The sequence below is a fragment of the Scyliorhinus canicula genome, chromosome 18, assembly GCF_902713615.1.
Source record: "Scyliorhinus canicula chromosome 18, sScyCan1.1, whole genome shotgun sequence".
Classification (NCBI taxonomy): domain Eukaryota; kingdom Metazoa; phylum Chordata; class Chondrichthyes; order Carcharhiniformes; family Scyliorhinidae; genus Scyliorhinus; species Scyliorhinus canicula.
This window is the reverse complement of record NC_052163.1, coordinates 95,964,962-95,991,708: the sequence shown is the minus strand read 5'-3', so window position 1 is coordinate 95,991,708 and position 26,747 is coordinate 95,964,962. Positions and strand designations below refer to the sequence as shown.

Below are 26,747 nucleotides of genomic sequence, written 5' to 3'. Positions count from 1 at the left end.
CAAGTGACAGAAAAGCAAACCAACGACAGGCACATGAATTTAATAAAGTGACCATGGAAATGGAAAGTGGTAATCAAGAGCACAGAATAGAAAAATCTTCAGTTGGGACAGTATATGCTTCTTGGCCATTATCACGTAAATCTATTGGGACCTGACAGGTTTTCTGAACACAAGGATAATCAGCTGGCATAGTTCTTTAATATTGAAAAAAAGGGTGGGGGGTGGGAAATCTGAAATGGGATTGGGAAAGGACAAAGAAATGGGATTGTCCCCTTTAAGGAGCAGAACTAGTAGTAGCATGGATTCAACTGCTTTCTTGGGTGCTGTAATTTGATACAGGTTGAGCATTCCTTCTCCGAAATTTTGAAACGCTCTGAAATCTGCACTTGGAGCACCAAAATCAAGTTTTGAATCCTTAGTATCGGCTGTTCCTGTGGCCAAACACACGTGCGTGTGTGCATCCTTTCAATTGATAGCACAAGTTTGTTGCACCGACAGTTGAACCTGGTGCCTAATTGCCTGCTGGGAAGGAATCCGTGTAAACCGTCCCCCCATCCCCCTGTCAGACACAGCAGCAACCGGCCACTCAAGAGCAATGTCCGAGGGTCTTTGCAGCTTGGTATTCCAAAATATGGAATATTCCGTAATCAGAAACATTCGCTGCTCCAAGCATTTGAAATAAGGGATATAATTTCAGAAACTGGAATTTGAATGTAGTCCTGTGGATGAATTGGAATCGAGTTCCAGCCCATACTCAATAAATAAAAGGCATCTATCTCTCTTGGCTTTGACTCATGAGAAATGGATTGCAATAGTTTCAACAGAAATCAGAGCCAACCGGCAGTCTCAGAGAAGGCACGGGTTAACAAGGAAAACCAAACTCCCCCCCCCCCCCCCCCCAAAAACAACTGTCTCCTGTTCTTTAAGACAGACTTCTGCTAGGCTATGGCTCCACCAGCACCTCCAACTCCTTATCCAAAGAATTATTCTTAAGAGTGTGATCCAAGCAAGTGATCGTATTTAGACTATCCAAACCGACGAGACTAATTGCAAGTATGTCAACTAATGCCCGTGCTAATCCACAGGGATCAATGGATACACTTGGGACATTTTGCTCTGCTTATCCGATTGGCAGAGAGATCAAGTGCAGCCTACTATTTCCACTGCTCAAATCAGCTTTGTGCAGATTGTGAATCCTCTGTTCTGTGCAGCTCAAGTACTCGCTGTCCCAGTGCAGAAGAGATTAACAAGTGAGCTGCAGAATTAAATTTCATATTTGTGCCGTTGGGCTACTCTTCGGAGTTTGTGGCAGGGTAGAAGTACATTACCGAGTGCAGTGCATAACTCAAGAATGCTTGATGCAAACATCCAATGCACTTTACCGCGCCGATTCCAAAAACCCCACCTCCAATAAACAAAAATTACACTGCTTTGCTAAAGCCACAGACATTTTTCTTTTAGTGAAGTTATTCACTAGAGGTGGCTCATACACTTTAAAATAAGTCACAAACATGTTTAGATCTCATTTATTTTAATATATACAAAGACAGAAACTCTTACATTACATTTAAATACAATATTGTCAACAGAAAAATCAATCAGAATCAGATCCAAATTAGTTAGGTTCAAAGTTTATTAGAAGTTATAGGGAATTTCTGACACTACTACCGTGTAAATCTCTTCTGTATTTAGGCACCAGTTCAAGAAAGAAGACTTCAGGTAACAAGACCTTGCAGAATAGAATCAATACACATCAAATTATTGCACTGTGGAATCAACTTACATGTATACTGCGAGTTCAAGGAAGCCATCTTCTACTGCCATTCAGACACTTGCCGTTTTTTGTACCCAGCTGTGTTCTTTTTGGGAGATCTTCCTCATTTCACAGATAGTGTTTCTTAGTAGCTTGAATATTCAGTGGAACATACAGCTATGCTGAAGATTATGGATACGGTGACTGAATGGAGGAGTTAATTGTTCCAATTGAGCTCCTGCCATTAATGCTCACTGAACAGCATGCTGCGTCCACCCAACACACTCAGTTTTCTGGAACCAACTGAAAGTATTGGGATATTTTGGTTTTACAAATGAAAACGCTTGATGTAATACCGATTCCCCCACAAACACTACCGTTCACTAGTTGTGAACTTTGCAAAAGGATCTTCCAATAACAAATTGCCAGACAGAACAGAAATAAGAGTCACGAGGTTCCTGAAACGCTGTGACCACTTGTCTCTGTTACTGAACTGTTTGAAACACTAGATTGATTTCCATGGTCCATTTCTGATTGGTCAAAGCTAGTGTCACTACCATGCAGCGATGGAAGCATGTAGGTCTCACTCTCTTGTGTGGGAGACATGTCCTGATGGTCAGTTTTAATGAGAACCTCCTCTTGGTTCTCAGCTGTACGACAATTTAATGTGCTATGATCCTCTTCTGTTTGAAGACTACCTCCACATGAAGGTACTACTTTTTTGTTTTCTTCAGAACTTGCATCTGGTTGTATATGGTCAATGACACCAGAATCATTTAAAAGATCCTGGGTATTTGAGCTGCCATTGCTTAATGGCTCAACCATGTTGTTGGAGCCCTCTGTAGATGTGTTGCGTTCTGGAGCTGCAATGCCTTCTGATATGATAGCTGCCGTCTCTGCCACCCAGTTCAGATCACCACTTAATGGTGTCACCTCAGAACTTGGATTCTGCATGCGACCAGGCTGAATGCTGTCCGCTAGGCTGGGAGCGCCATTAGTCTGGGCTGCACTGGAACCAGCTATGAGAGAATTGCTTGAATCACTGGGGCTTGGCTGCGTGCTATCCGTTGCAGTATTGTTGTTTAGGTTGTCCTGGAGTGTTGTCTGGTTGGCTTGCCCAGCCTGCTGATTCTGCAACAACATTTCCTGAATCCGAATTTGCTGAAGGATGGCAGGCAGCTCGTAGTGATGGAAGAAGTAGATCATTGAATGCTGGAGGGGATGGAGAAAACACCCAATTAATGTATATACACATGCACACGCAACAGAGCTTGGGAACAAATACTAGGCAATGTGAAAGCTTAGGTAATAATTGCTGGGGGCTCTGAGATTGATACGCTGCCATTACCTGACAATTGACATTCCTTTGCCACAAAGGCTGGCATTTATCAGCTGTTTATACTCTGGCATGGAATTTTGCACCTGATATTTCACTTTTCTTTTCAAAGACTATTAACTGCCTAATTGTGATAGGACTCAGTATAGCCGACTTTCGACTTCTATCTATTTAAAAACAAAGTGCTGGAAGAACTCAGTAGGCCTGGAAGTACCTGTGGGGAAAGAAATGGAGTTTACATTTTGAGCCCAATATGACTGTTCGGAGGAAGTGTCTTGAGTTCTTCCAGCACTTTGTTTTTACCTCAGATGTCCAACGTTAGCAGTATTTTGTTTTTATACTCTACTTCTACCTATTGACCTCCCATCTCCTTTGGTTGTAAGAATGCTCACGTATACATTTCTGACAAACAGTTCACATTAAAAGGTTTAAAAAGCTGTCTATCCGCTTTTTCAAAGCAGTGTATTTCAAATTTTCTGTTTTAATTCCTTTGAGTATTCAGTTTTTACTCAATCATTTTTTTAAAAATGAGGATGGGGACAGAAAACAGAAGGAGTGTCACTCATGTCTGACAGAACACTGCCCCAATCTCAAGCGATGAAGGAAGGTGACAGCCACCAATCTTTAATATACTGTGCAAAATCCCCAAAGTCTTGCAACAAAATAATCTACTCAACAACTCACTGCCCGATTAAAGTTCCCGTAACAGCCTCCCCGAACAGGCGCCGGAATGTGGCGACTAGGGGCTATTCACAGTAACTTCATTTGAAGCCTACTCGTGACAATAAGCGATTTTCATTTTTTCAAGTGCCTCACCCAGTATGAAAGATCTATCGAGTCCTACTCTTATCTGTATATTCCAAGAATATACAGATAACCTCAAGTTTGATTTCACTTCCTAAACCCCTTTCCGCAGTGTCCTCTACCCTCACCTCCAATAAGTGAGGAGTTAATTGGCATATCACTAAGATTAAGACCATCTGCCTCTGCTGTGTCCCACTTTTCCTGACTAGCCCACTGGCCAAAACGTCCTCAAAGTTCAGCCCTGATCTTGCATCTTAGTTTCTCTCCTATTTCCGAAATTGCTGAAGGATGGCAGGAAGCTATAATAATAATGATTATTATTTCGCTCCTATTTCCCCTTATCCTTGAGACATGTATCTTGCACTCTCAACTCTATTTCTCCCTAAACTGCTGATGACTTAATTTCCTCTCCTGGTGTCCATCTTAGTCAATATGGTTAGTTCTCTTTCATGGTGCTGCCCTCCTCTCTTCTAAATCTGCTGTTAACACATCCACACACTTCTCAAAAAACCAACTCTTGCAAACTACCGCCCCATTTCCAACTTCCCTTTCTTTTTTTAAAACTTAAGAGTACCCAATTATTTTTATCCAATTAGGGGCAATTTATTGTGGCCAAGCCACCTATCCTGAACATCTTTGGGTTGTGGGGTTGAAACCCACCCAGACACGGGGAGAATGTGCTAACTCCACACAGACATTGACCCGGGCCTGGAATCGAACCCAGGTCCTCAGTGTCGTAGGCGCCACCGTGCCACTCTCCAACTTCCCTTTCAAAGGTCTTTGAACGTGTTGCCTCATCCCAAATCATTGCCCATCTTTACCAAAACTCTATGTTTGAATACAACCAATCTACCCCTGCCATGTTATTGAAATGGTTCTGATCAAGTTCTAAATGCTTTGTGACTGTGCCAAAGGTACCCCTCTTCATCCTAATTATTCTGTCTTGTACGAAGTCTTACAACAACACCAGGTTAAAGTCCAACAGGTTTATTTGGAATCACTAGCTTTCGGAGCGCAGCTCCTTCATCAGGTGATGAAGTAACTGCGCTCCGAAAGCTAGTGATTTCAAATAAACCTGTTGGACTTTAACCTGGTGTTGTAAGACTTCTTACTGTGCCCACCCCAGTCCAACGACGGCATCTCCATATCACAATCTGTCTTGTGGCACAGTTGACCCAAGTTTGGATGCTAGACCAGACCCCAACATTTGACAGCATACTGGTCAAGTACCCCAAACAGTTTTATTTAATTTGTAAAACTGTGAGGAAAGGATACTTCACTTCAGGAGTGATGGCTCTGACCAATAGGAATATTTCAAGTCGAAACAAACTTTTAATAATCTTTATTAATGTCACAAGTAGGCTTACATTAATACTGCAATGAAGTTACTGTGAAAATCCCCTAGTCTTCACACTCCAGCACCTGTTCGGGTAAACCGAAGGAGAATTCAGAATGCTCAATTCACCTAACAAGCACGTCTTTCGGGACTTGTGGGAGGAAACCGGAGCAACTGGAAGAAACCCACGCAGACCTGGGGGGGAATGTGCAGACTCTGCATAGACAGTAACCCAAGCCAGGAATCGAACACGGGTCCCTGGCCCTGTGAAGTAACAGTGCTAACCACTGCGCTTTTTAAACACACAATTAACCACACTATCAAATAGCTTTACAATTATCAGCTAAGCAGTTCTTAACTAAAAAGAAAAAAATAAACTTCCTTTCTATACCTGCTACTAATTACAATTGAAAAATGAAATGAAATGATAATCGCTTATTGTGACAAGTAGGCTTTGAATGAAGTTACTGTGAAAAGCCCCTAGCCGCCACATTCCGGCGCCTGTTACGGGAATCGAACCGTGCTGCTGGCCTGCCTTGGTGCTTTCAACAGCCCCTGTTTAGCAAATAAGCAACCCAATACAGTTTAAATGCCACTTATCATTTGGCAAAACTACTGTTCAATTTAAAATCCTTGTCTTGTCAGACTCAAATGCCATCACAAACTGCAAAACTACAGAAGTCCTGGCTCTTCCTATTAATTACATCATCTGTATCCCACTAAGTTCCATTACCTGTTTAACTAGGACTAAACAGCACTCCCCCATACGTTATCTACTCCGGAGGAATCAACAATGTTCCATTAACACTCTATATGTAAAAAAGTAAATGGTTAGATTCAATCATGACCTCCTGTTTTAAGACTTCTTAAATACAACTTCAGTAGACACAGTCTGGATACCTTAAACCTAGATTCTTTAGTAATATTCCTGCAACAAATATATATCTTAACCCAGGCTTTTAAAAATGTTACTGCAACAGATTGTAAAATACAATATATAATTTCTTACATTCTTTACAAAACACCATCGTCTCCCACTGCCTCTCCACCATCGGCTAGCTGAGTGGAACTGCTCTTTCAGCTCGTTCCATTTGTAGCCAGAAAAAAACACTTACAATGGTTTCTCTATTAATTCCCACACCATTACCCTCTGGTGACTCCCAATGATCTATCCTTGGCCCTCTATTACTCATCTATATGCTGCTCCTCGGGACATCTGAAAGTACAGCATTAATTTCCACATGTACACGGGCGACACCCAGCTCCACCTCACCATCACTTCTCTCGTATCCTCCATTGTCGCTAAGTTATCAGGCAGCTGATCTGGCACCCAGTACTGGATGAGGAAAGAATTCCTCCAATTAAATACTGGGAAGACTGAAACCATTGTTCTCACTCCAAACTCTGTATCCTAACCACCGACTGCATCCATCCCTCTCCCTTGCTACAGCCTGAGAAAAATTATTCTGTTCACAATGTTGGTGTCATATCTGACCCAAGGTGAGCTTCCAATCACATTTGTTAGCAATAAGACCGCCTAATTCCACCTCTGAAATATTACCCGACTCGTCACCTCAGCTTATCTGCTGCTGAAACCACCACTTATGCTTTTGTTACTTGTAGACTTGACTATCCCAGTGCATGCCTGCTTTGTCTCCCATATTCTACCCTTCGTAAATTTGAAATAATCCAAAACTTTGCTGCCAATATCTTAACTCACAGCAAATCTCATTCACCTTTCATCCGTGTTCGCTAATCTCTGGTTCCAGAATTAGCAATGTCTTTATTTTAAAATTTCCATCCTCGTTTTCAAATACCTCCATGGCTTTGTCCCTTCCTCCTTCGCCTGTCATTTGCCCCAGATCGCAATACCTCAAAAATATCTATGCTCACCCAATTCTACCCTAATGTAATCGCTTCACCATTGGTGACTGTGTTTTCAGCCACTCTACCTTTCTTCCTTGAAGACACGCCTTAAAACATAGCCCTTTGATCAAGTTATTGATCACCTGGTTTAATATCTCCTTTAGTGGGCTATGATATTTAGTTTTATAATGCTCCTATAATGCACCTTGGGATATTTTCTTAAATTAAAGGCACTATAAAAGTCAGTTGTTGTGAAATTGGCAGACATTTTATTTACTACATAAACAATGTTGTTTTATGGTCAAATCAATGGACATACCTAGTGACCTACAGTTTAAAAAAGGGGTAGGCGGCACCACCCAATGCAGAATCAAAGTAGATTAGTGCTGAGATAGCCAATCTTAGATGCAACAATAGTAGGAATGTTATAAATGGTCTCAGCAATCTAGGAGTGGGCTCCAACCACTTCTAATTGCTAACAAATGACTCCTGTTGGGGTGTGTGATGTCTATCAGATTTAGCAGGGTTGCTTTGCATATTTGCAAGGTATACCGATGTTTTGCATATTTGCAAAGGTATACCCCGCCACAGCCCATCACACTCACAAGTGATGGCACCTAGAACAATACATCAGTAGGAGCAGCAGCCATTTGGCCCTTCCAACTGCTTCACCATTTCATGAGATCATCACTGACCTTTGACCTCAATTCCACTTGCCCACCCTATCCGTGCAATCATCCCGTAGCATCCAAAAATCCATCAACTCTCTGGAATATACTCAACATGAAAATAGTCAGTCATCTGGCGTAGAGAATTCCCAAGGTTCACAACACTTTGGGGAGAACAATTTCTTTTTTATTAATTTTTTAAAAAACTAATTTATTTTCCCTCAATTAAGGGGCAGTTAAGCATGACCAATCCACCTAGCCTGCACATCTTTTTGGGTTGTGGGATGAGACCCATGAAGACATGGGAAAACATGTAAACTCCACACGGAAGTGATCCAGGGCCAGGATTGAACCTGGGAACTCGGCACCGTGAGGCAGCAGTGCCACCCGGGGGGGGGGAAAAGATTCAGCATCAATTTTCTATCTTTTAATCAACCCTATATCCATGTTATCATCCCCAAAACAATGAGGTCTCATCTTTTGTATCAATCTTCAAAATGTTTTTTGAGAATCTAAATATATTATATCTCTAGTTCCCCCTTTAAGTACTCTGTTAATTTTGTGCTTAAAAAAACTATTAGTCACTCATGATTTACCTTTCATAAAACTATCACTGCCTAATTATGTGATTTATTTTTTAAGTGCCCAATTACAATTACTTTAATAATAGATTCCAGGAATGTTCTGATCACTGATGTCAGATTTACTAGTTTGCAGTTCCCCATTTTCTCTTACCCACCTTTCTCGAACAGCACTGCTTCATTTTCTACCTTTTAATCCGCCAAGACCATTTGAGAATTTGGGAAATTTACAAGGTCAAAAATAATGTATCCACTATTCCTGCAGTTCTCTCTTTTGGACTCCTAGGATGCAGGCCATCAGGTCCAGGGGGCATCTTGGCTTTTAGTCCCATTAATTTTTCTAGTACTTTTTCTTTATGAATATTAATGATTTTAAGTTACATTAGACCCATGTCCACTTTTTCTGGTATGATTTATGTGCCTTCTACTGTTAAATAGACAAAATATTGGTTTAGTTCTGCTGCCATTTCATTGACTTTATAGTGCAGGAGGCCGCCATTCAGCCCATCGAGTCTGCACCAACCCTTGGAAAGAGCACTCTACTTAAGCCCACACCTCCACCCTATCGCCATAACCCAACCTAACCTTTTTGGACACCAAGGGCAATTTAGCATGGCCAATCCACCTAACCTGCAAATCTTTGGACTGTGGGAGGAAACCGGAGCACCCGGTGGAAACACACAGACAAGGGGAGAACGTGCAGACTCCGCACAATGACCCAAGTCGGAAATCGACCCTAGAGCTGTGAAGCAACAGTGCTAACCACTGTTTCCTTGCTCCTACGTTTATTTTCACCACTATCTTCTTTTTTATATAAGTGTGGAAAGTCTTTCTCTTTCCTCGGCTTTTATGCTCCTTGCTAGTTTAGTTTAATTTCTATTTTCTCACTTTTTTGGTCATCCTTTGCTGGCTTCTAAAGTTCTTCCAATTGTCAGACTTATAACCCTTATTGGCAACATTATACATACTTTCTTTACTCATATACTACCCTACCCTCTTTAGTCAGCTAGATAGGTAACATAAAAGGAGTGAAACTTGGAGCAAAAATAAAGAACTCCAGGAATATACCTGTATGAAGAGCCATGACGTTACCAAAGCCAAACTGCTGTACTGCCCATTGAACCGATAATGATAGGCATAAAAGGCAAAGTGATAAAGGTAAAAGAATCTGCAAAAAAATGTTCATTTTAAAAATTCAGTTGAAGGTACACATTAATCCTTCAGAACAAGTACATTGAGACACAAAGCTGAACAGAACAAATGAACACCAGAAATTGTAAATAAAATAAACATCTCACATAAACAATCTACAGCTCTGAAATACTGCTTTGTCCATCTTTGTCCACCTAAACAACAGATGTAATACCCAGGACTTAGGATCCAGAAGAGATGCATCACATCTCAGGATTCATATGATTGATAACACTCTCTGAAATCAGTTAGCTGATCTCAACTATGTTGGGACTTGATGTTGGCAGTGGTGGTGAAGGCTGTTACAATTGGCCTCGCTACCCTTTGGCAAGGGAGGGGAAATCAGTCACAGTCTTAATTTCTCATGATTAGATCATGTGCGTGTGTATGCACGTGCACGCACGCATGGACTTTAAGCGAGGATGGATAGAAGTTGTATTGCCTGCCACAGTTAAACAGTTTGGCTGACACTCACTGTCAAACTCACGCATGAATAATGGGTAATCGGGCAGGGAACGGAGGAAAGCAAGTTTTCTGGGAACCGAACTCCAGTAAGGCGAGTCCCTTCAGTAGAAAAAGTTAAATGAAACTGTTGGAGAAATTTAAACGGTTAGGATGGCACGAACAGCAATAAAGGTTGCACTAACGTGCTGTTAAGGCGCACTAGAACAAAATGTACAGTAGAGGTCATTTGGGCCACAATTTAGCCACTGTCTGGTTCTCTTTGCACGTCCTGTTTTTTCTTCTACTTCAATGGAGTTCATTGAGGAATACTGAAAACGTTGGCATTTGCAGTGATCTGATGCATCATTTTCATACTAGGGTTTCTGGACTCCAAGACTTTGCCCGGCCATCAGATCAATATTTTTGAGTAGCTGACATTGTTTATCTGGAAATTATAATATGGGTTAATGGAAGATCCACAGACAAGTTCAAGACCTACCTTGTTAACATGCTGAACTTATGCCTTGTCACTCCATTGTAAAAGCTTTCAATCTCAAAACAGGGAAATAATAATCTCAACTGTGCCACTGGGGATACAGAACTTTGCAACAAATTGTCATGAAATCCTCTCCAAGACATCGATACAGACAAAATAAACTAAATGACCTAGTACTGTAAACTTCAGTCGTTCTAGTGTCTCTTAACAGGATATTAGTACAACATTTAATGTTGCTTATGCCATCCTGACTAAATTAGGAATCCTTTCAAGTTCTTCCAACAGTTTTATTTAATTTTTTTCCTGAATTCACTGGCCTTACTGGAGTATGGTTCCCAGAAAACTTGCCTTCCTCCATTCCCTGCCTATAAATCCGTTATTTCTGCATATGTTTGACAGTATCTCTTCTATTAAGGAGTGAGGCTGAGCGAGCAAAACAAAAAATAAAATATTTGTGAAATCACAAGAAGTTCAGACCTTGATCGTGGTCATAACCCACCTGAGCCAGTGTCTTTTGCTGGTGTTAGTGTGACAGCAAATTGCATCATACTGGTCTGCAAGCCAAACGATGAGAATAATGTAAAATGCTGTAGTTGTGTCATTGAAGAATTCAGACATTATGGCTTCCATCCCTGGAGAGAAAAAAACACAACAAAAAATATCAGGGAAAGGTAAATCAGGAAAGCCTGCATATTTAAAATTATTTACATTAAATATTTAAAAATAAAAGCCCAGAACCAAATCTCAGCAAAACTCCACAATTTCAAAATGATGCCTACAAAATTTGCAACTGAAGATTTAAAAGTAAAGAGAGCCAATCAGCAAAATTATGGATAAGAATGCCTTATCAGAAATGGAAATATTCCAGATTACTTCCACCCCAATTCAAGAAGAATTTCTGGGCCCATTCTGTTTTTAAAGTGGATATTTTATTTACATTTGGCCTTTAGAAGATGGGCTGGTTGCAATGTGACAAGCACAGAACATTCATTTCTACTGTGTTTTTATTTCCCAAATACAACGTGGATTTAAACTGGTTTGTTTTTCACCGGAATGATTTGTTTTGTCAATACGGATCATTTCCACAAAAGATATGCTATTGTGAAACCTCCCATTTTAGAGCATTTCAAAGGGACACAAAATTTGTAGATGACAATAAAACAGCTTGCCATTTAGTATAATTATTAAGCAAATAACCAGTAACTAAGAAACACAAGAGTTCGATATGAGACAGCAACCAGCAATTGTGATGAGCTTTCCTCACACACCTTCAGTCGGAGGGAGAACAGTGCCCCAAAGAACACCAGTGACATTAAACTGAGATAATGGATGGGGCAGCAAACATAAGGAGGAAGAAACATAGCTGTACTTGGCAACAAAGGAGGGAGATGAAACAAGTGATCAAAATTAAAAATAAAATTGAGGAAGAACAGAAAATGAAAGGTAATCTTGATGAGAACTCCTTCCCCACGATGATGAAATGCAGCAATCATTTTAAAACCAGATCTGGTTCTTCTGTATGCCTATATGGACATATTCTGCACTAGGGTATCTGGGAAGGATTAAACAAATAAATCTTTAAAGAATAATTCAAGATAAGCCTACACAATGGTCTCGCGTTCAACTATTTATATTTTAAATATATGCCGTATGGGATGACAACACACAGGAGGGGGAAGAAATGAGACCACAAGGGGAGGCGGTGATGCAGACTAGTCAGGAGGGGAGGGGGTGATGAAAATAAGTCAGGAGGGGAGAGGTTGATGCAGACCAGTCAGAAGGGGAGGGGGTGAGGCAGACCAGGAAGGAGGGGAGGGGGTGATGCAGGCCAAGGAGGGGAGGGGGTGATGCAGGCCAGTCAGGAGGGGAGGGAGTGATGCAGACATGTCAGGAGGGGATGGGGTGATGCAGACCAGTCAGGAGGGGAGTGATGCAGACAAGTCAGATGGGGAGGGGGCGATGCAGACCTGTCAGGAGGGGAGGGGGCAAAACGGACAGGAGGGGAGATGGCCCCTCGCCTGAGTAGTTGTGACCCTCGGGTTAAATCACCACCAGACAGCTCTCTCTCAAAAAGGGAGCGAGCACTGCCTCACGGTACTGAGGAGCCGGGTTCGACCCTGGCCCCGGGACACTGTCCATGTGGAGCTTGCACATTCTCCCAGTGTTTGCGTGGGCCTCACCCCCACAACATGTGCAGAATAGGTGAATTCGCCATGTCAAATTGCCCCTTAACTGGAAAAAAATATGGGTACCCTAAATTTATTTTAAAAGGGCGGAGTGTCCGCTGGGACTTTCATTTTTCCTTGTCTGGTTCCTATAGCGTCTTGGGTCCCAAAAAAAATGTCAACCTGTCTTTCCCTTTTAGATACCTGTCGTGTATTTCCAGCACGGTTTTTATTTCTGATTTCCAGCTTTTTCAATTTTTACCTCTGCTAAGATATCAATTACTTACCTAATCATATTGATGGCAGTTTCAGAATTCCTGGAGAATAACTGGTTTCTACCAGCCACACTGTGCATTGTTGTACTGCAACAGTCAAGTTACTTCTGAAGACACCATAGTGCATCATTATTTTAACCAGGTTGCTGCTAATTCTATATGAAAATAGGGTATGTTTGGAATACGCAAGACGGTTGCTAACACCGTAAAGTGAGATGGTAAATGTTTCTGGGAACTTGCAATAGAAGAGCTCGCATCCAGAATGTTAACTGCTCTTTCTTTGAGGTGAAGATGAATCAACTGTATTCAATGTAAACCTGTTCTAATTCCTCAAGTTTTTTTTTGCCATTAAACGTGCAGCTTTCCATTTTTATTTCAGATTCAATAGAAAGACAGGAACATCAACAAAAATGCTACTCAACACAAATCATTCTTACCAACAAGTGCTAGTATCACAGTAAGTAAAGGAGCTGCAGGAAATGCAATTGTCATGTTCATCTCCAACATCTGCAACAAATCAACTGAAAGAAAAAAGTTAATTAATTGATAAATATGGCAGGTCTTATATTAGACTTTATGGCTCCTTTTCAAATGCACAAGCCATTTTGTTTCCAATTTGGTTAGGCACTGCACTACAGCTGCAATATTTGGAACTATGATGCACATTCTATGATTAAAAATATAATGGGGGAAGTAGTAAACATTAATTATTATTTTACCTAACCGTTTTATATTATAACCATTATGCCCTACAGGTAAACAAAGCATATGGCAGGTGAGAAAGCTACAATAACCCATGTTATAGACGTTATCAGATGTTACGTAGATTTATAGAAGACAGACAGCACAGAAGTGGGCCACTCGGACCAACCCGTACATGCTGTATATGTGCTACCTGAAGCCGCCTCCCGTCTTTTTCTCTATCAGCAGAACCGTCTAGTCTCTACTCCCTGATGTGCTGATTTAGCCTTCCCTCTATTGCATCTATGCTAAATACCACTTAGTAAAACTATTTCTTCTGAATTTTACATTTAATTTCTTAGTGACCATCTTACATTGATGGCCTGTAATTTTGCTCTTCTGCACAAATTAAAATATTCTCTCCCCGTCTATCTTTCATAATTGTGACGCCTACTGTTAGGTCAGCCCTCTTTTGAAGCCTGTTCCAACTTTTGCATTTCTGGCATAATATTTATAAATCCTTTTTGCACGCATCACTAGTGTCTTGATACCTTTTATAATATGCGGACTAGAACTGTACACCATAATCCCAGTGTGGTCCAACCAAAGTTCAATACAAGTTTAGCATAAGTTCTCTGCTTTTCAATTCTATCCCTTGAGAAATAAACCCTAATGCCTGGTTTGTTTATTTATTTATTTTTAAATGGTTTTAATCTGCATCACCATTTTTTAACGATTTATGTATTGATACTCCACAATTTCTTTGCTCCTTTACTCCATTTAATTCTTACTTTTCAATTAATATGTCGCCTCCTTACTTTTCTTACCAAAATATATCAGAAATAGTGATGTAAATGTCATCCTGGTGTATAGGACTTCTTTGGCACCAAAATTAATGTTTAGGCAAATACTTAACATACAAGTCAACTTCCCTTTGATGCCAAGAAATTTGGTGGTACTTGCATGAGGAGTTGGCCTCAATTCTTTTCCCAGAAAAGCATGTATGGGGCAGCACGGTGGCACAGTGGTTAGCATCGCTGCTTCACGGCACTGAGGACCCAGGTTCGATCCTGGCTCTGGGTCACTGTCCGTGTGGAGTTTGCACATTCTCCCTGTGTTTGCGTAGGTTTTGCCCCCACAACCCAAAAATGTGCAGGGCAGGTGAATTGGCCACACTAAATTGCCCCTTAATTGGGAAAAAAAAATGAATTGGGTACTCTTTATTAAAAAAAAGAAATGCATACATGGTTCACCATACAAGTTCCCACATGGGATAAAACAGGTGATCTGGCCCATGTTGTCAAGATGATGCACAGGAGTTTAAGACATGTCCACACAGAGCAGACCATGTTGTGAACAAAGGACAGAAATGGGCTCTTCAGCAAAAAGAATGAAGTATGAAGCTTGTTTCAAGCTAAACACTGTAGCATTTACTAACTCGTCAAATAACTGTGCTGCAAGGGAATTTGATGTTTATGCAATTAAGTGGACCTAATCAAACTCCGAATCCAGCAAAGGTTTCAAAGCAATAACTAGTTGGTGTAGCCACTCTATGCAACGAAAATGCCCAGTGCTGCAACAGGAGGCCATGATCGTTCAGAGGCTCCGAAAAGATCTGAATACCAAAATTACTAGTTTCCAGGCATTCATCATCAAACATTGACAAAAACGTGTACCCATTATGTCACACTGGCAACATGGATGATGCATCCATGTATTTTGATATGCCTACCAACTGAACTGTGGAGTGGAAAGTCCGAAAACAAATCTCGTGAAAACCGCAGAACGTGGGAAAACTCGGTAGTTCCTGTCTGCCTGGCCGACAGAACTAAATTAAAACACGTGGTGCCAGAGAGAATGTACACATCCATGACAAACATTAGAATGAAGTAACGGTGTGGACTGATAACATGTGAAATAGGTACCCGGTGACCTGCCCAAAGAATGAAGCTTATTAGTGTGGGTCATCCCATATAACTGATGAAATCAAGAGGCACCTGCAAAGAAGTACAACCACATTGCAATATACCAGGGGTATAATGTTCGTAGTTCAAACTTCAGATGCATGCCCCAACAAACCAATGCATGGATCATGTTTGTGCAGGATGGAATAGGTAGATGGTAGACAGAGAAAACACCTTAGCAAGAGTGGAAATATGCATGCTGCCCTGCTTGATGTTTTGTGTGGTTTCACCATCAAATTGTAGGATGCTATTAATGCAAACTGCAATTACAACATTCAAAATAATGTTACGATACCCTGGGCTAGGGCACGGTCAATTCCAGCCCATCTTGACCTGGAGTCGCAACACAATTGAATCAACCATTAATTTTTTGAAAAATACTCAAGTCTTTGGTCCTTGACTGCCTAATAATTACAGTCACCAGGTTTGTAATTGTAAACACAATTACTTTTTCTTTATAACAAAACTACAATGAAATATGCAGCAAATACAACTGGTCAACTATTATTTAATTCCTAATCCTCCCACTTTAACTTGCCCCCAACCTCTATTATCTATATGTGTGTGCACACCACACACACAGGTCTCTGCAATTTCATAAATACAGCAGGCTTTCTGAAGAAAACACGAGGGGGAGCAGGTCCTGTCCCGAGTGCCATGGGAAGCCGGCCCTGCTCTCCTTTGGTCTCTGGAAATCTTCCCACTCAGGTAGGACCCAGTCACCACCTGTTACCAGGCAGAATAAGGCCTTTGGCCAATTCATTAGCCACCAGCCAACCAATCGAACCAAGTCCCACCCCATCTCTCAGGTGACATAGCATCGGAGTTCTGTTGTTCAAAAAGCAGCACCATATACTATGCTACAACTTTTTGAATTCCTCATTCTCTCTGCTGCTTGACTTAAAGATATATGTCCATTAAGCATCCATGGATCAAAAGAATAACATCAAAAAATAAAGGGAAAATAAAGGAATCAACAGGAAGGACCCTTACATAGTAGAACATCCAATTCAATAGATGAAGAGGAAGATGATTTTCTGTGGAGGGATGATTCCGAAACAGAAAGTGCCAAATCTGATCTTGAGTGGGATATTGTTAGGACAATGTTACAGTCAAAGTTACTCGGAATGAATTCAATGAACTCTGCGCCAGGTGCCTAAGACAATGAATTAAAACCAAAATCACATAGCAAGTTTGACAAACAGCAAGGAATAAATTGAATTTAAGGTTGAATTTAAGAGCAGTGAGGTGATAACGCAGCTGGACAAAACCTTGGTAAGGCCACATTTGGAGTACAGTGTGCAGTTCTGGTCGCCTCATTTTAGGAAGGATGTGGAAGCTTTGGAAAAGGTGCAAAGGAGATTTACCAGGATGTTGCCTGGAAAGGAGAGTAGGTCTTACAAGGAAAGGTTGAGGGTGCTAGGCCTTTTCTCATTAGAACGGAGAAGGATGAGGGGTGACCGGATAGAGGTTTATAAGATGATCAGGGGAATAGATAGAGTGGACAGTCAGAGACTTTTTCCTCGGGTGGAACAAACCATTACAAGGGGATGTAAATTTAAGGTGAATGGTGGAAGATATAGGGGGATGTCAGAGGTAGGTTGTTTGCGCAGAGTAGTGGGGGCATGGAATGCACTGCCTGTGGAAGTAGTTGTGTCGGAAACATTAGGGACCTTCAAGCGGCTATTAGATAGGTACATGGATTACGGTAGACCGCTGGGGTGTAGATTGATTTGTTCTTAATCTAGGGCAAAAGTTCGGCACAACATCGTTGGCCGAAGGGCCTGTTCTGTGCTATATTTTCTATGTTTATGTTCTATGTAAAAGTAATAAACTCAGCCCCTGCAGTTTATCCATATAACTGAAATCCCTCAACCCGGAAACCATTCTCGTGACTCTTTTCTGTGCTCTCTCACTAGTATTCACACCCTTCTTAAAGTGCAGCGTCCAAAATTGGACAATGCTCCAGTTGAGGCCGAACCAATGTTTTATAAAGGTTCATCATAATGTCTTTGTTTTTGCACTCTAAGCCTCTATTATGTCTATTTTTTATTTCCTCCTTTTTCACATTTTCATCCAAATTTAAACCCACCATCAACAATAACAAATACAATGTCAAACCCCTAGTCAACAATCCCCTCCTCCCCCAACATTTTAACTACAAACATCAAAGAAAAGGAATCAGGAATCCACCATCCACCCATACATAGGCATCAATAACATACACAGTCCAACACCCCCCCACACCCAGTCCAACCCCACCCTAATGTTCAATGTCATCCAATCCTTGAAAGTGCATAATGAACAAAGCCCATGAATTGTAGAACCCTTCCATCCTTCCCCTCAACTCAAACTTCACCTTCTCGAGAGTTAAAAACTCCAACAAATCCCCCCATCACGCCAGGGCACAGGGTGGAAAGACTGATGTGCCACCCCAACAGGATCCGCCTTTGGGCGATCAGCGAGGCAAAGGTTACAACATCTGCCTCCGCATCCGCTTCCAACCCCGTCCAATCCGATACCCCGAATATGACTTCCAAAGTACCCGGCTCAAGCCTCACATGTATCACCTTCGAAATTACCAAGAAACCCTTCCCCCAATACCATTCCAGCTTTGGTCCAAAGCATATGAACGTGGTTTGCGCCCCCCCCCCCTGCAATGCTCACAAACATCCTCAACCCCCTCAAAGAGTCGCTTCATCCTCGCCTTTGTGAGGTGCGCCCTATACACCACCTTCAGTTGTATCAGCCCCAACCTCGCGCACGAAGTTGAGGCATTCACCCTCCGAAGCACCTCACACCACGATCCCTCCTCCATACCCTCTCCCAACTCTTCCTCCCACTTCGTCTCAATCCCGTCCTGCAGTGGCTTATCTTCACATATAATCGTCCCATTAATCGCAAACACCACCCTCTTGTCCATTCCCCCTGTCGTCAGCACCTCCTCCAACAGTGTGGAGGCCGGAGCCACCGGAAAGTTCTATCACCTTCTTAGTGAAATCCCGGACCTGCATATACCTAAACATTTCCCCCTGCCCCAACCCATATTTCGCCTCCAGCTCCTTCAGGCCCGCAAACCGGCCCTCCAAAACAAATTTTTACGTGCCCTTGCTCCCTTCTCCTCCCATCTCCGAAAACTGCCATCCGGCTTCCATGGCTCAAATCTGTGATTCCCCTGAATCGGCATTTCCCTTGACACCGCCCCCAGTCAAAAGTATTGGCGCAATTGCCTCCAGATTTTCAATGTCGCTACTACTACCGGACTCCCTGAGTATTTTCGTGGGGCCATCGGGAGCAGCGCTGTTGCCAACGCCCTCAACCCCCTGCACAGACTCTCCACCATCCTGACCCACTGTGAGCCCCCGCCCCCCCCGAACCCAGTTCCTCACCTTCGCAGCATTCGCCGCCCAGTAATAATATAGTAAATTCGGAAGAATCAACCCTTCCGACTGCCGTCCTCTCTGCAACAACACCTTCCTAATCCTCGGCATCCCCTCCCCCCACATAAATGACGTAATCATCTTTTCAACCTCCTTGAAAGATGCCTCTAGCAGAAAGATCGGCAGGCACATATTCATTTTAATTGCCTGGACCCGACCTGCCAGCGGGAGGGGAAGACCATCCCACCGTGTCAGATATGCTTTCACCCTCCCCACCAAACTAGTAATGTTGTACCTACGGAGCCCCCCTCAATCCATGCCACCTGCACCCCCAGATATCTAAAGTGAATCCCCACCCTACGGAATGGTAGCCCCCCCATCCCTGGCCGAGACGCCACAAAATATTCACTTTTCTCCAAATTAAGTTTATATCCCGAAAAAGACTCAAATACTCGAAGCAACTCCAATATGCCCCCCATCGACCCCCCACTCGGTTCTGATACATACAACAGCAAGTCGTCCGCATACAAAGATACCCTATGCTCTAACCCCCACACTATTCATTTCCACAACTCCAAACTCCTCAACTTGATGGCCAACGGCTCAATCACAAGCACAAACAACAGGGGGGACATACGGCATCCCTGCCTGGTCCCAGGTGCAGAGCAAAATATCCCGCATTCATGTTATTCGTGCGGACACTCGCCCTCGACTCCTTATACAGCTGCCTTACCCAATCTACAAATCGTGGCCCAATCCCAAAACGCTCCAGAACTGCCATCAAATACCCCCACTCTACTCGGTCAAACGCCTTCTAGGCGTCCAATGCCACAACACCTCTATCTCCCTCCCCTCCGCCGGTGCCATAACCACGTTCCATACCCTCCTTATGTTCGAAAAGAGCTGCCTCCACTTCGCAAACTCCATCTGATCTTCACCCATCACTTTCGGGAGAAACTCCTCCAACCTATCCGCCAATACCTTCGCCAACACTTTTGCGTCCACATTCAAAAGTGATATGGGCCTATACGACCCACATTCTGTCGGATCCGTATCCTTCTTAAGCAACAGGGAGATCGATGCTTGCCCCAAAGTCTGTGGCAACACCCCCTTCCCTATTGCCTCCTCAAACTTCCCCACCATTAGCGGCGCCAACCTTTCTTTAAATTTCTTGTAATACTCCACCGGAAACCCAGCTGGCCCTGCTACCTTTCCCCAACTGCATCCTCCCAATCGCATCTTTTATCTCGTGCTCCGCTATCGCTCCATCCAATATGTCCTGATTCCCCTCCCCAACCTCAGGTATTCCAAAACATCCAGGAACTCCCGCATTTCCCAACCCCTCCCCCCCCGGCAGCTCCGACCTATACAATCTCTCATAAAACTCCTCAAATACCCTTTAATCTGATCCAGAGCCATCACCAACTTCCCTGCCCTATCCCGCACCTGAACAATTTCCCTCGCTGCTGCCTCCCCCCGAAGCTGGCCTGCCAACATGGCCTTTTCTCCGTATTCGTAAACCGCTCCCCTTGCCCGCTTCAATTAGCGCACCGCCTTCCTTGTGGACAGCCAGTCAAAACTCGCCTGTAGATCTTTCCTCCTTTCCAACTTTGTTGAATCCCCAACTTCTGCATAACTCCTGTCTACCTCCAGCATCTCATCAATACCCTTTGTCGCTTCACCCTCTCCTCCTTACGCACCTTTGCCTTAAACGGGATTGCCCCCCCCCCCCCCGCCTTTCGAGCTTCCCAAACCACTGCCTGCGAAACCTCCCCCATACAATTGAACCCCTCGATTGAGTTCAAATTCCTCGATTACCTTCCCAATCTTATCACAGAACCCTCGGTCTTCCAACAGCCCCACATCTCATCTCCACCCCGGCCCATACACTCAACCCCTCTCCAACACCATATCCACCCAATGTGGTCCATGGCCTGTTATCACAATTGCCGAGAATTAAGACCCCTTAAACCCTGCCAGCAGCGTCTTCCCCACCATAAAAAAGTAAATTTACGAATAAACCTTGTGGACCAAGGAGAAAAAAGAAAGAGTACTCCCACTCCCCCAGGTGCAGAAACCTCCAAGGGTCCACCCCTCCCATTTTCACTATTACTCCAGCCAACGCCTTCGCGCCCCCCCCCTCCCGAAGGGACAAGCGAGCACGGCTGTGATCTGTCCAATCTCTGCTCCTGCCCAAGTTCCAGTCTCCACGCACTATCAATTCATGCAAATCCAAGTCGGGGATGGCTCCACACACCTTCTTCACAAATCCTACATCATCCCAGTTGGGACCATACATGCCTACCAGCGCCACCTACCACCCCTCCAATGCCCGTCACAATGACATACCTGATTATGCCATTTTAACCTTCCCGACCACCTTCAACGATTTGTGCACATATACATGTCTCCGCGTTTATGCAACCACTTTAGAATTGTACCCTTTAGTTTATATCGCCGCTCCTCGTGTGTCCAACCAAAATGTATAACTTTGCAGATCCCGGTGTTAAATTTACCTGCCCATTCCACAAGCTTGCCTATGTCCTCAAGTCTATCACTATCTCTAGTTTGTTATACTTACAAGTTTTGTGTCAACTACAAATTTTGAAATTGTCCTGTCCAAGTCATTAATGTATTATAGAAAAGCAGTGGTCACAGTATAACCCCTGGGGAACACCGCTGTACATCTTCCTTCAGTTTGAAAAATAACCATTCACCACTATGTTCCCTGTCCCGTACTCAATTTTCATGCTGCCACTATCCCTTTTATTCCACTGGCTTTTGTGGCATTTTATCAAAGACCTTTTGCTGTGACAGTCATGGCTCAGTTAGTAGTACTCTTGCCTCAATCAGAAAGTTGTGGGTTCACATTCAACTCCAGATGGAGGGCAATATTCAAGGCCAACACTCCAGTGCTGTTACTGAGGGAATACTACACTGTGCCATCTTTGAATGAAATGTTAAACCGAGGCCCCATCTGCCGTTCTAGGTGGATATAAAAGATTTCTTGGGCACTACTTTGAAGAGGAAGGGAGTTCTTCCCAGCATCCTGTCTAATGTTTATCCCTGAATTAACATCACAAAAATAGATTATCATATTGTTGTTTAAGGGAATGTACTGTGCATACATTTGTTGCTATGTCTCCTACATTACAACACCTTTAAAGCACTTAATTAGTTGCAAACTGCTGAGAAGTCTGGTGGCTGTGAAAAGTACAATAAAAATGTAAGTCTTATTATTTTTGAAATCCAGATAGATTACATCTATTGCAAATCCTTGTCAACTCTCATCTTCAAGAATTCAATGAGATTGGTCAAACAACTTTCCCTTTTGAAATCCATGCTGACTCATTATAATATTTTTGGTTTCTAGATTTTTTTTCATTTTCTGCTATAGTAGGGATTCCACTATTTTTCCCTTTACTGATGTTGAGCCTACTAGTCTATAGTTCCCCAGACATGTTCCATCTCGTTTCTTAAATACAGGTGTAACATTAGCATCCACCAGTTCTCTGGGAGTACACCCTTTGTTATATCTTTCCTCGATTTAAAAAAATGCTGAATGCAATCTGCTTGGACCTGTGGTTTTATCTTCTTTATATTTGATTAATTTACTTAATATTTCTCCCTTTTATTTTAAAAGCTATTATCCTTCAACTCATCTTCCTTATTCCCATCCCAGCTTTTCTTTCTGTACAATTTGATTGTACCATTATTTTGTCTTATTTACCTTGATAATGTAATTTCATTGTTTCTCTTGGCTTTCCTATTCGCTTTTCTCCTCAAGCTCTCATTTGCTGTTCATATACTTGGTATATGCCTCCTCTTGACCCTCCGTTTTTTTCCTTATGTCTTTATTTATCTGTGATGTCATTAGTATTTAGTTTGTTCTGTTTTTTTTAAATGGAATATAATTTGGATGCTGTTAAATAGGTATGAAACTACAGTTTCAAATATTTATTGTGCTTATAGTTAAGCGTCAAATTAGCACTCTAGCAGATTTGCAAAACTGGCTTTATTGGGTCATAACTTCTATGGAGTGGCAGAGTACGATTGCCATGCCACTCCAGGTTTTAAAAAACCTTGAAATCCAGTGCTGCTTTCTCACCCAACCTTCCAACTCAGGCCAGGGGAGACTGCTGCAGCAGGTTCCCAAGGCCTTCTATCGAGGGAAGCTGAACCAGATGTATGAATGCCTTTTTTTAAAAAAAACAGTACTAGCTGTAAAAAAGTTTAACGGTCCTGTCACTTTGAGAAGCCAGGGAGACAAGTGTGTGTATGTGTAGATGCACGCATGTATATGTGCGCGCGTTTGTGATGTGTGTGTGTGAGAGAGAGAGAGAGGGGGGGGGGGGGGGGGGGGGGGGGGGGGGGGGAGAGAGAAGAGGGGGGTGGGCAGGAGAAAAGAGGGATGGTCGCCAGGAGCAATCATCTGATAGGGTCAAACATATGATGATCCATACAAGGTTGCAGAGGATGTAGACAATATCAAAATAACTTTGCAACACTAAGCACGCTCCTCCTTTAAGAGGAATTGATATCTATGGAGGGCCACAGTGGACATGAAATGCATGTCCATTTCAGATCTGCATAACAGACTTTGACTTCAACGGGTGAAGCAAATGTCATTAAAGATTTGCATGTGCAATTTTTTTTCCCATTTTCCTTTCACACATTCAGAAAAGATTTAGAAGAGAAGAATAAAAGCTGTAATGGCATGAAAACAAACCTAGGAACATAAGAGTCAAAATATGGTGCTACAGGTGTAACAAAACCGCATATTCAACTGTCCCAGAACATGGAGGATAGTATATAAATGTACAAGGACACAGAGGGCTTGAAATGACACAGAGATGGAAGCATATGAAGCATTGAACAGCATTATGACAGTTCTTCTAGCAGTGTCAGCGGTGGCTCAGTTGGCAGCATACTCGCTTCTGAATCACATAGTTATGAGTTAAATCTCATTCCACTCATTGGTTAAACCAAATACATATTTACTTGCTAGGGCGGATGTAAACGATCCCATGGACCTATTTTAAAGATGAGGAGAGTTATCCTGGTGTCCTGGCCAATATTTATCCCTCAATCAACATCACAATAAAAAGATCAGATGGTTATTGCATTGGTGCTTGTGGGAGTTTGCCGAGTGCAAATCAGCTGCTGCATTTTCTACACTTCAAAAAAGTACTGGCAAGTGTTTGAGACATCTGGCGATTGTGAGATGCACTATAAATGTATGTCTTTCTTTTTTCCCCCTCCCCATTACTTTAATGGAGATGCTTTTAATTTTATCATAAACAATTCAACCCCTGTTTGAATTAGAGTGAAGCATTACACCAGGCAATAACTACCTGTGTTAGTATTCCACAGCTTAACTTGAATGCATTAACGGAAAAAAGGAAATTAGGGTTTGGGTTATAGATTTAAACCATGTCTGCACTTAATAATAATAATCATTATCGTTGTCACAAGTAGGCTTACATTAACACTGCAATGAAGCTACTGTGAAAATCCCCTAGTCACCACACTCCAGCGCCTGTTCGGGTACACAGAGAGTGAATTCAGAATGTCCAATTCGCCTAACAGCACGTGTAGGAGGAAACCAGAGCACCCGGAGAAAACCCACACAGGCGTGGGGAGAACTTGCAGACTCCGCACAGACAGGAGTCAAGCCAGGAATTTAACCTGGGACCCTGGCGCTGCTAAGCAACATTGCTAGCCACAGTGCTACCGTGCTGCCCTACTTGGTCAAGAACTCATCAAATCAACATTTTTAAATAAAGCAGCACCACTTCTTGTTCACTTTATGCAAAGCTCACAATGAAGAAACCATAAGACACAAACTTACCAATAAAGACAAAGATCTGATGATGAGAGTAACGTAACAGCATAGAAACCGACAATGTCTGGGGAAAAGGAAAGAAAAGCAGTCATAGCTTCTCCTAAAATTGAGGATCAATTTAAACTTTGGCTATTGAATTATTTCTAAGTTTCAATATCAGATGGTAATTGCAAGCAACTAACGCGTCTGTGTTTTTGTATGTCTAAGGATTTCTAGTCATAAATTTAAATAGGAATTTGACCCCATAACAGGAACTCTTTCCCCTTTTAGAAATGCATCTAATTCCTTCAAACATAAAGCAGTTTGCTTTAATGGCCTTCACTGATATTTAGGCCACAAATCCATTGCCTATTTGGGTGGAAAAAGTTCTTTCTGGTTTCTTTTTAATTCATAGCTTAATAACTTTGAAATGGTTTTCCCTGGCATTTGAATCATGCATTACAAATGAACAATTTGCCTGGATTAAATCTTGCCAATTCCCTTGAAAACTGCCATTAGACCACATCAAAGTTTCTTTCAAAACATCCTTAATGATTTCTCAATGTTAATGTGTCCAGATTATTTTTAAAGTAATTCACTGATTTAGTAGTTCTTTATGATGGAGCAAAATTACTATCTTCTCAACTGCCATGTAAGAATATCAGAATGTGAAGCTGAGGTGCTGTTTAGAATTTATTAAAAGTGATATTCCTTAGATTAAGATACATTTTCCAGTCATTTCAGTGTGTGTTCTCGTTCTTCGAGTTACTCTGCATTCGGTACTAATGCAACCAGTCCTCAATTTCTCAAGATCAGCGTCTAAATCAAAGGTGATAATACAGGCGTCTGTGATATAAATTTAGATACATAAATAGTTTCAAATACAGTTACTTGATGATGGTCGTCTCGAACAAACAACAGGTCTTCATGAACTTTTGGAAAGAGAATTAAAACGATGATTTCTCTTTACAGGTAAAAGCTACTGCAAAAGTTGCAATGGAATAACTTAATGCAAATAACAATATACCTTAAATGAAATCTACCTTTCCTGTACCCTATTTATATAATACAGGAATAGTTTCTAGCATTACAACTTACATTTATAAAGTGTTCATTTCATACAGAGAGACATAGCAGAGCATTTTACAGAAGCGCAGAAAATAGGAACACTTTACCTAAAAAGGTAAATGGGGTAATAAAATTGGATGAGAAAATCTTTTTTTCCCCACTGTCATAGGGAGGGGCACAACAGTTCAAACTTTCACACTGTTTCATATTGAAGCACAAACCCATGACCTTATTTTCCCTGTGGGAGGGCAGAAAGAGGCAAAAGGTGTTACATACTGGGAAGAAATTCCTGATGGTGTTTTGAGGAACACAAATAGGTGGCATTCACTACAGTTACAATTTTCTTTACATTGAGTTTTAGGTACATCTCATACACCTAGGAGCTAATGGAGAAGATTTTCCTGCCTATGCATCTAGAAGCCAACTGCAGGAATGATGGGCATGTATATGGTTCACCAACATACTTACAAAGATAACCATGATGACGAAGGCCGCCAGGTAGGAGGTTCTAGCCATCCACATGCTTACAAAACGATAGTGTTCTCCAGATACCACATTGCGCAAAAAGCCTAGTTTAATAAAATGAAATTGCTGAGATTTGAGATGATGCTGCCACTCACGACAAAACAACGTTTTAATTCAAATAACTTATTAAAACCTGTAATAAATTGATCCCATCACCAACTTCAGGTTATCCATCTGGAATAGAGCCCAAACAAGAAGCTTGAACTGTGCAGTTGCACTTACTGATGGCTAAGTGGCCCTGGCAGCACATCAAGCTAAATGTGTTTCTTGATGAATTTCCATTAGTGCGAACATAAAAGCCCATGAATTATGGATTCTAAATTGCACCAATTGTTGAGAGTTATGCAGAAAATATTAAGAGCAAAAAATACGAGTTGGCTAGCTTCTGAT

General features: G+C 42.0%; 1 protein-coding gene across 2 annotated transcripts in view; it reads right to left on the bottom strand.

The window, feature by feature from the left end:
- Positions 1 to 1,512: 1,512 nt before the first annotated feature.
- tmem259 (transmembrane protein 259) overlaps positions 1,513 to 26,747 on the bottom strand; it is a 93,870-nt gene continuing 68,635 nt past the window's right edge. For both annotated transcript variants that reach the window (XM_038776751.1, XM_038776752.1), the window contains exons 6-11: positions 26,301 to 26,401; positions 24,792 to 24,849; positions 13,353 to 13,436; positions 10,975 to 11,107; positions 9,413 to 9,512; positions 1,513 to 2,965 (exon numbers count right to left, since the gene is read on the bottom strand). In XM_038776751.1, the coding sequence (XP_038632679.1) occupies positions 2,201 to 2,965; positions 9,413 to 9,512; positions 10,975 to 11,107; positions 13,353 to 13,436; positions 24,792 to 24,849; positions 26,301 to 26,401 (1,241 nt within the window). In that variant the 3' untranslated portion in view covers positions 1,513 to 2,200. The remainder of the gene's footprint in view (positions 2,966 to 9,412; positions 9,513 to 10,974; positions 11,108 to 13,352; positions 13,437 to 24,791; positions 24,850 to 26,300; positions 26,402 to 26,747) is intronic.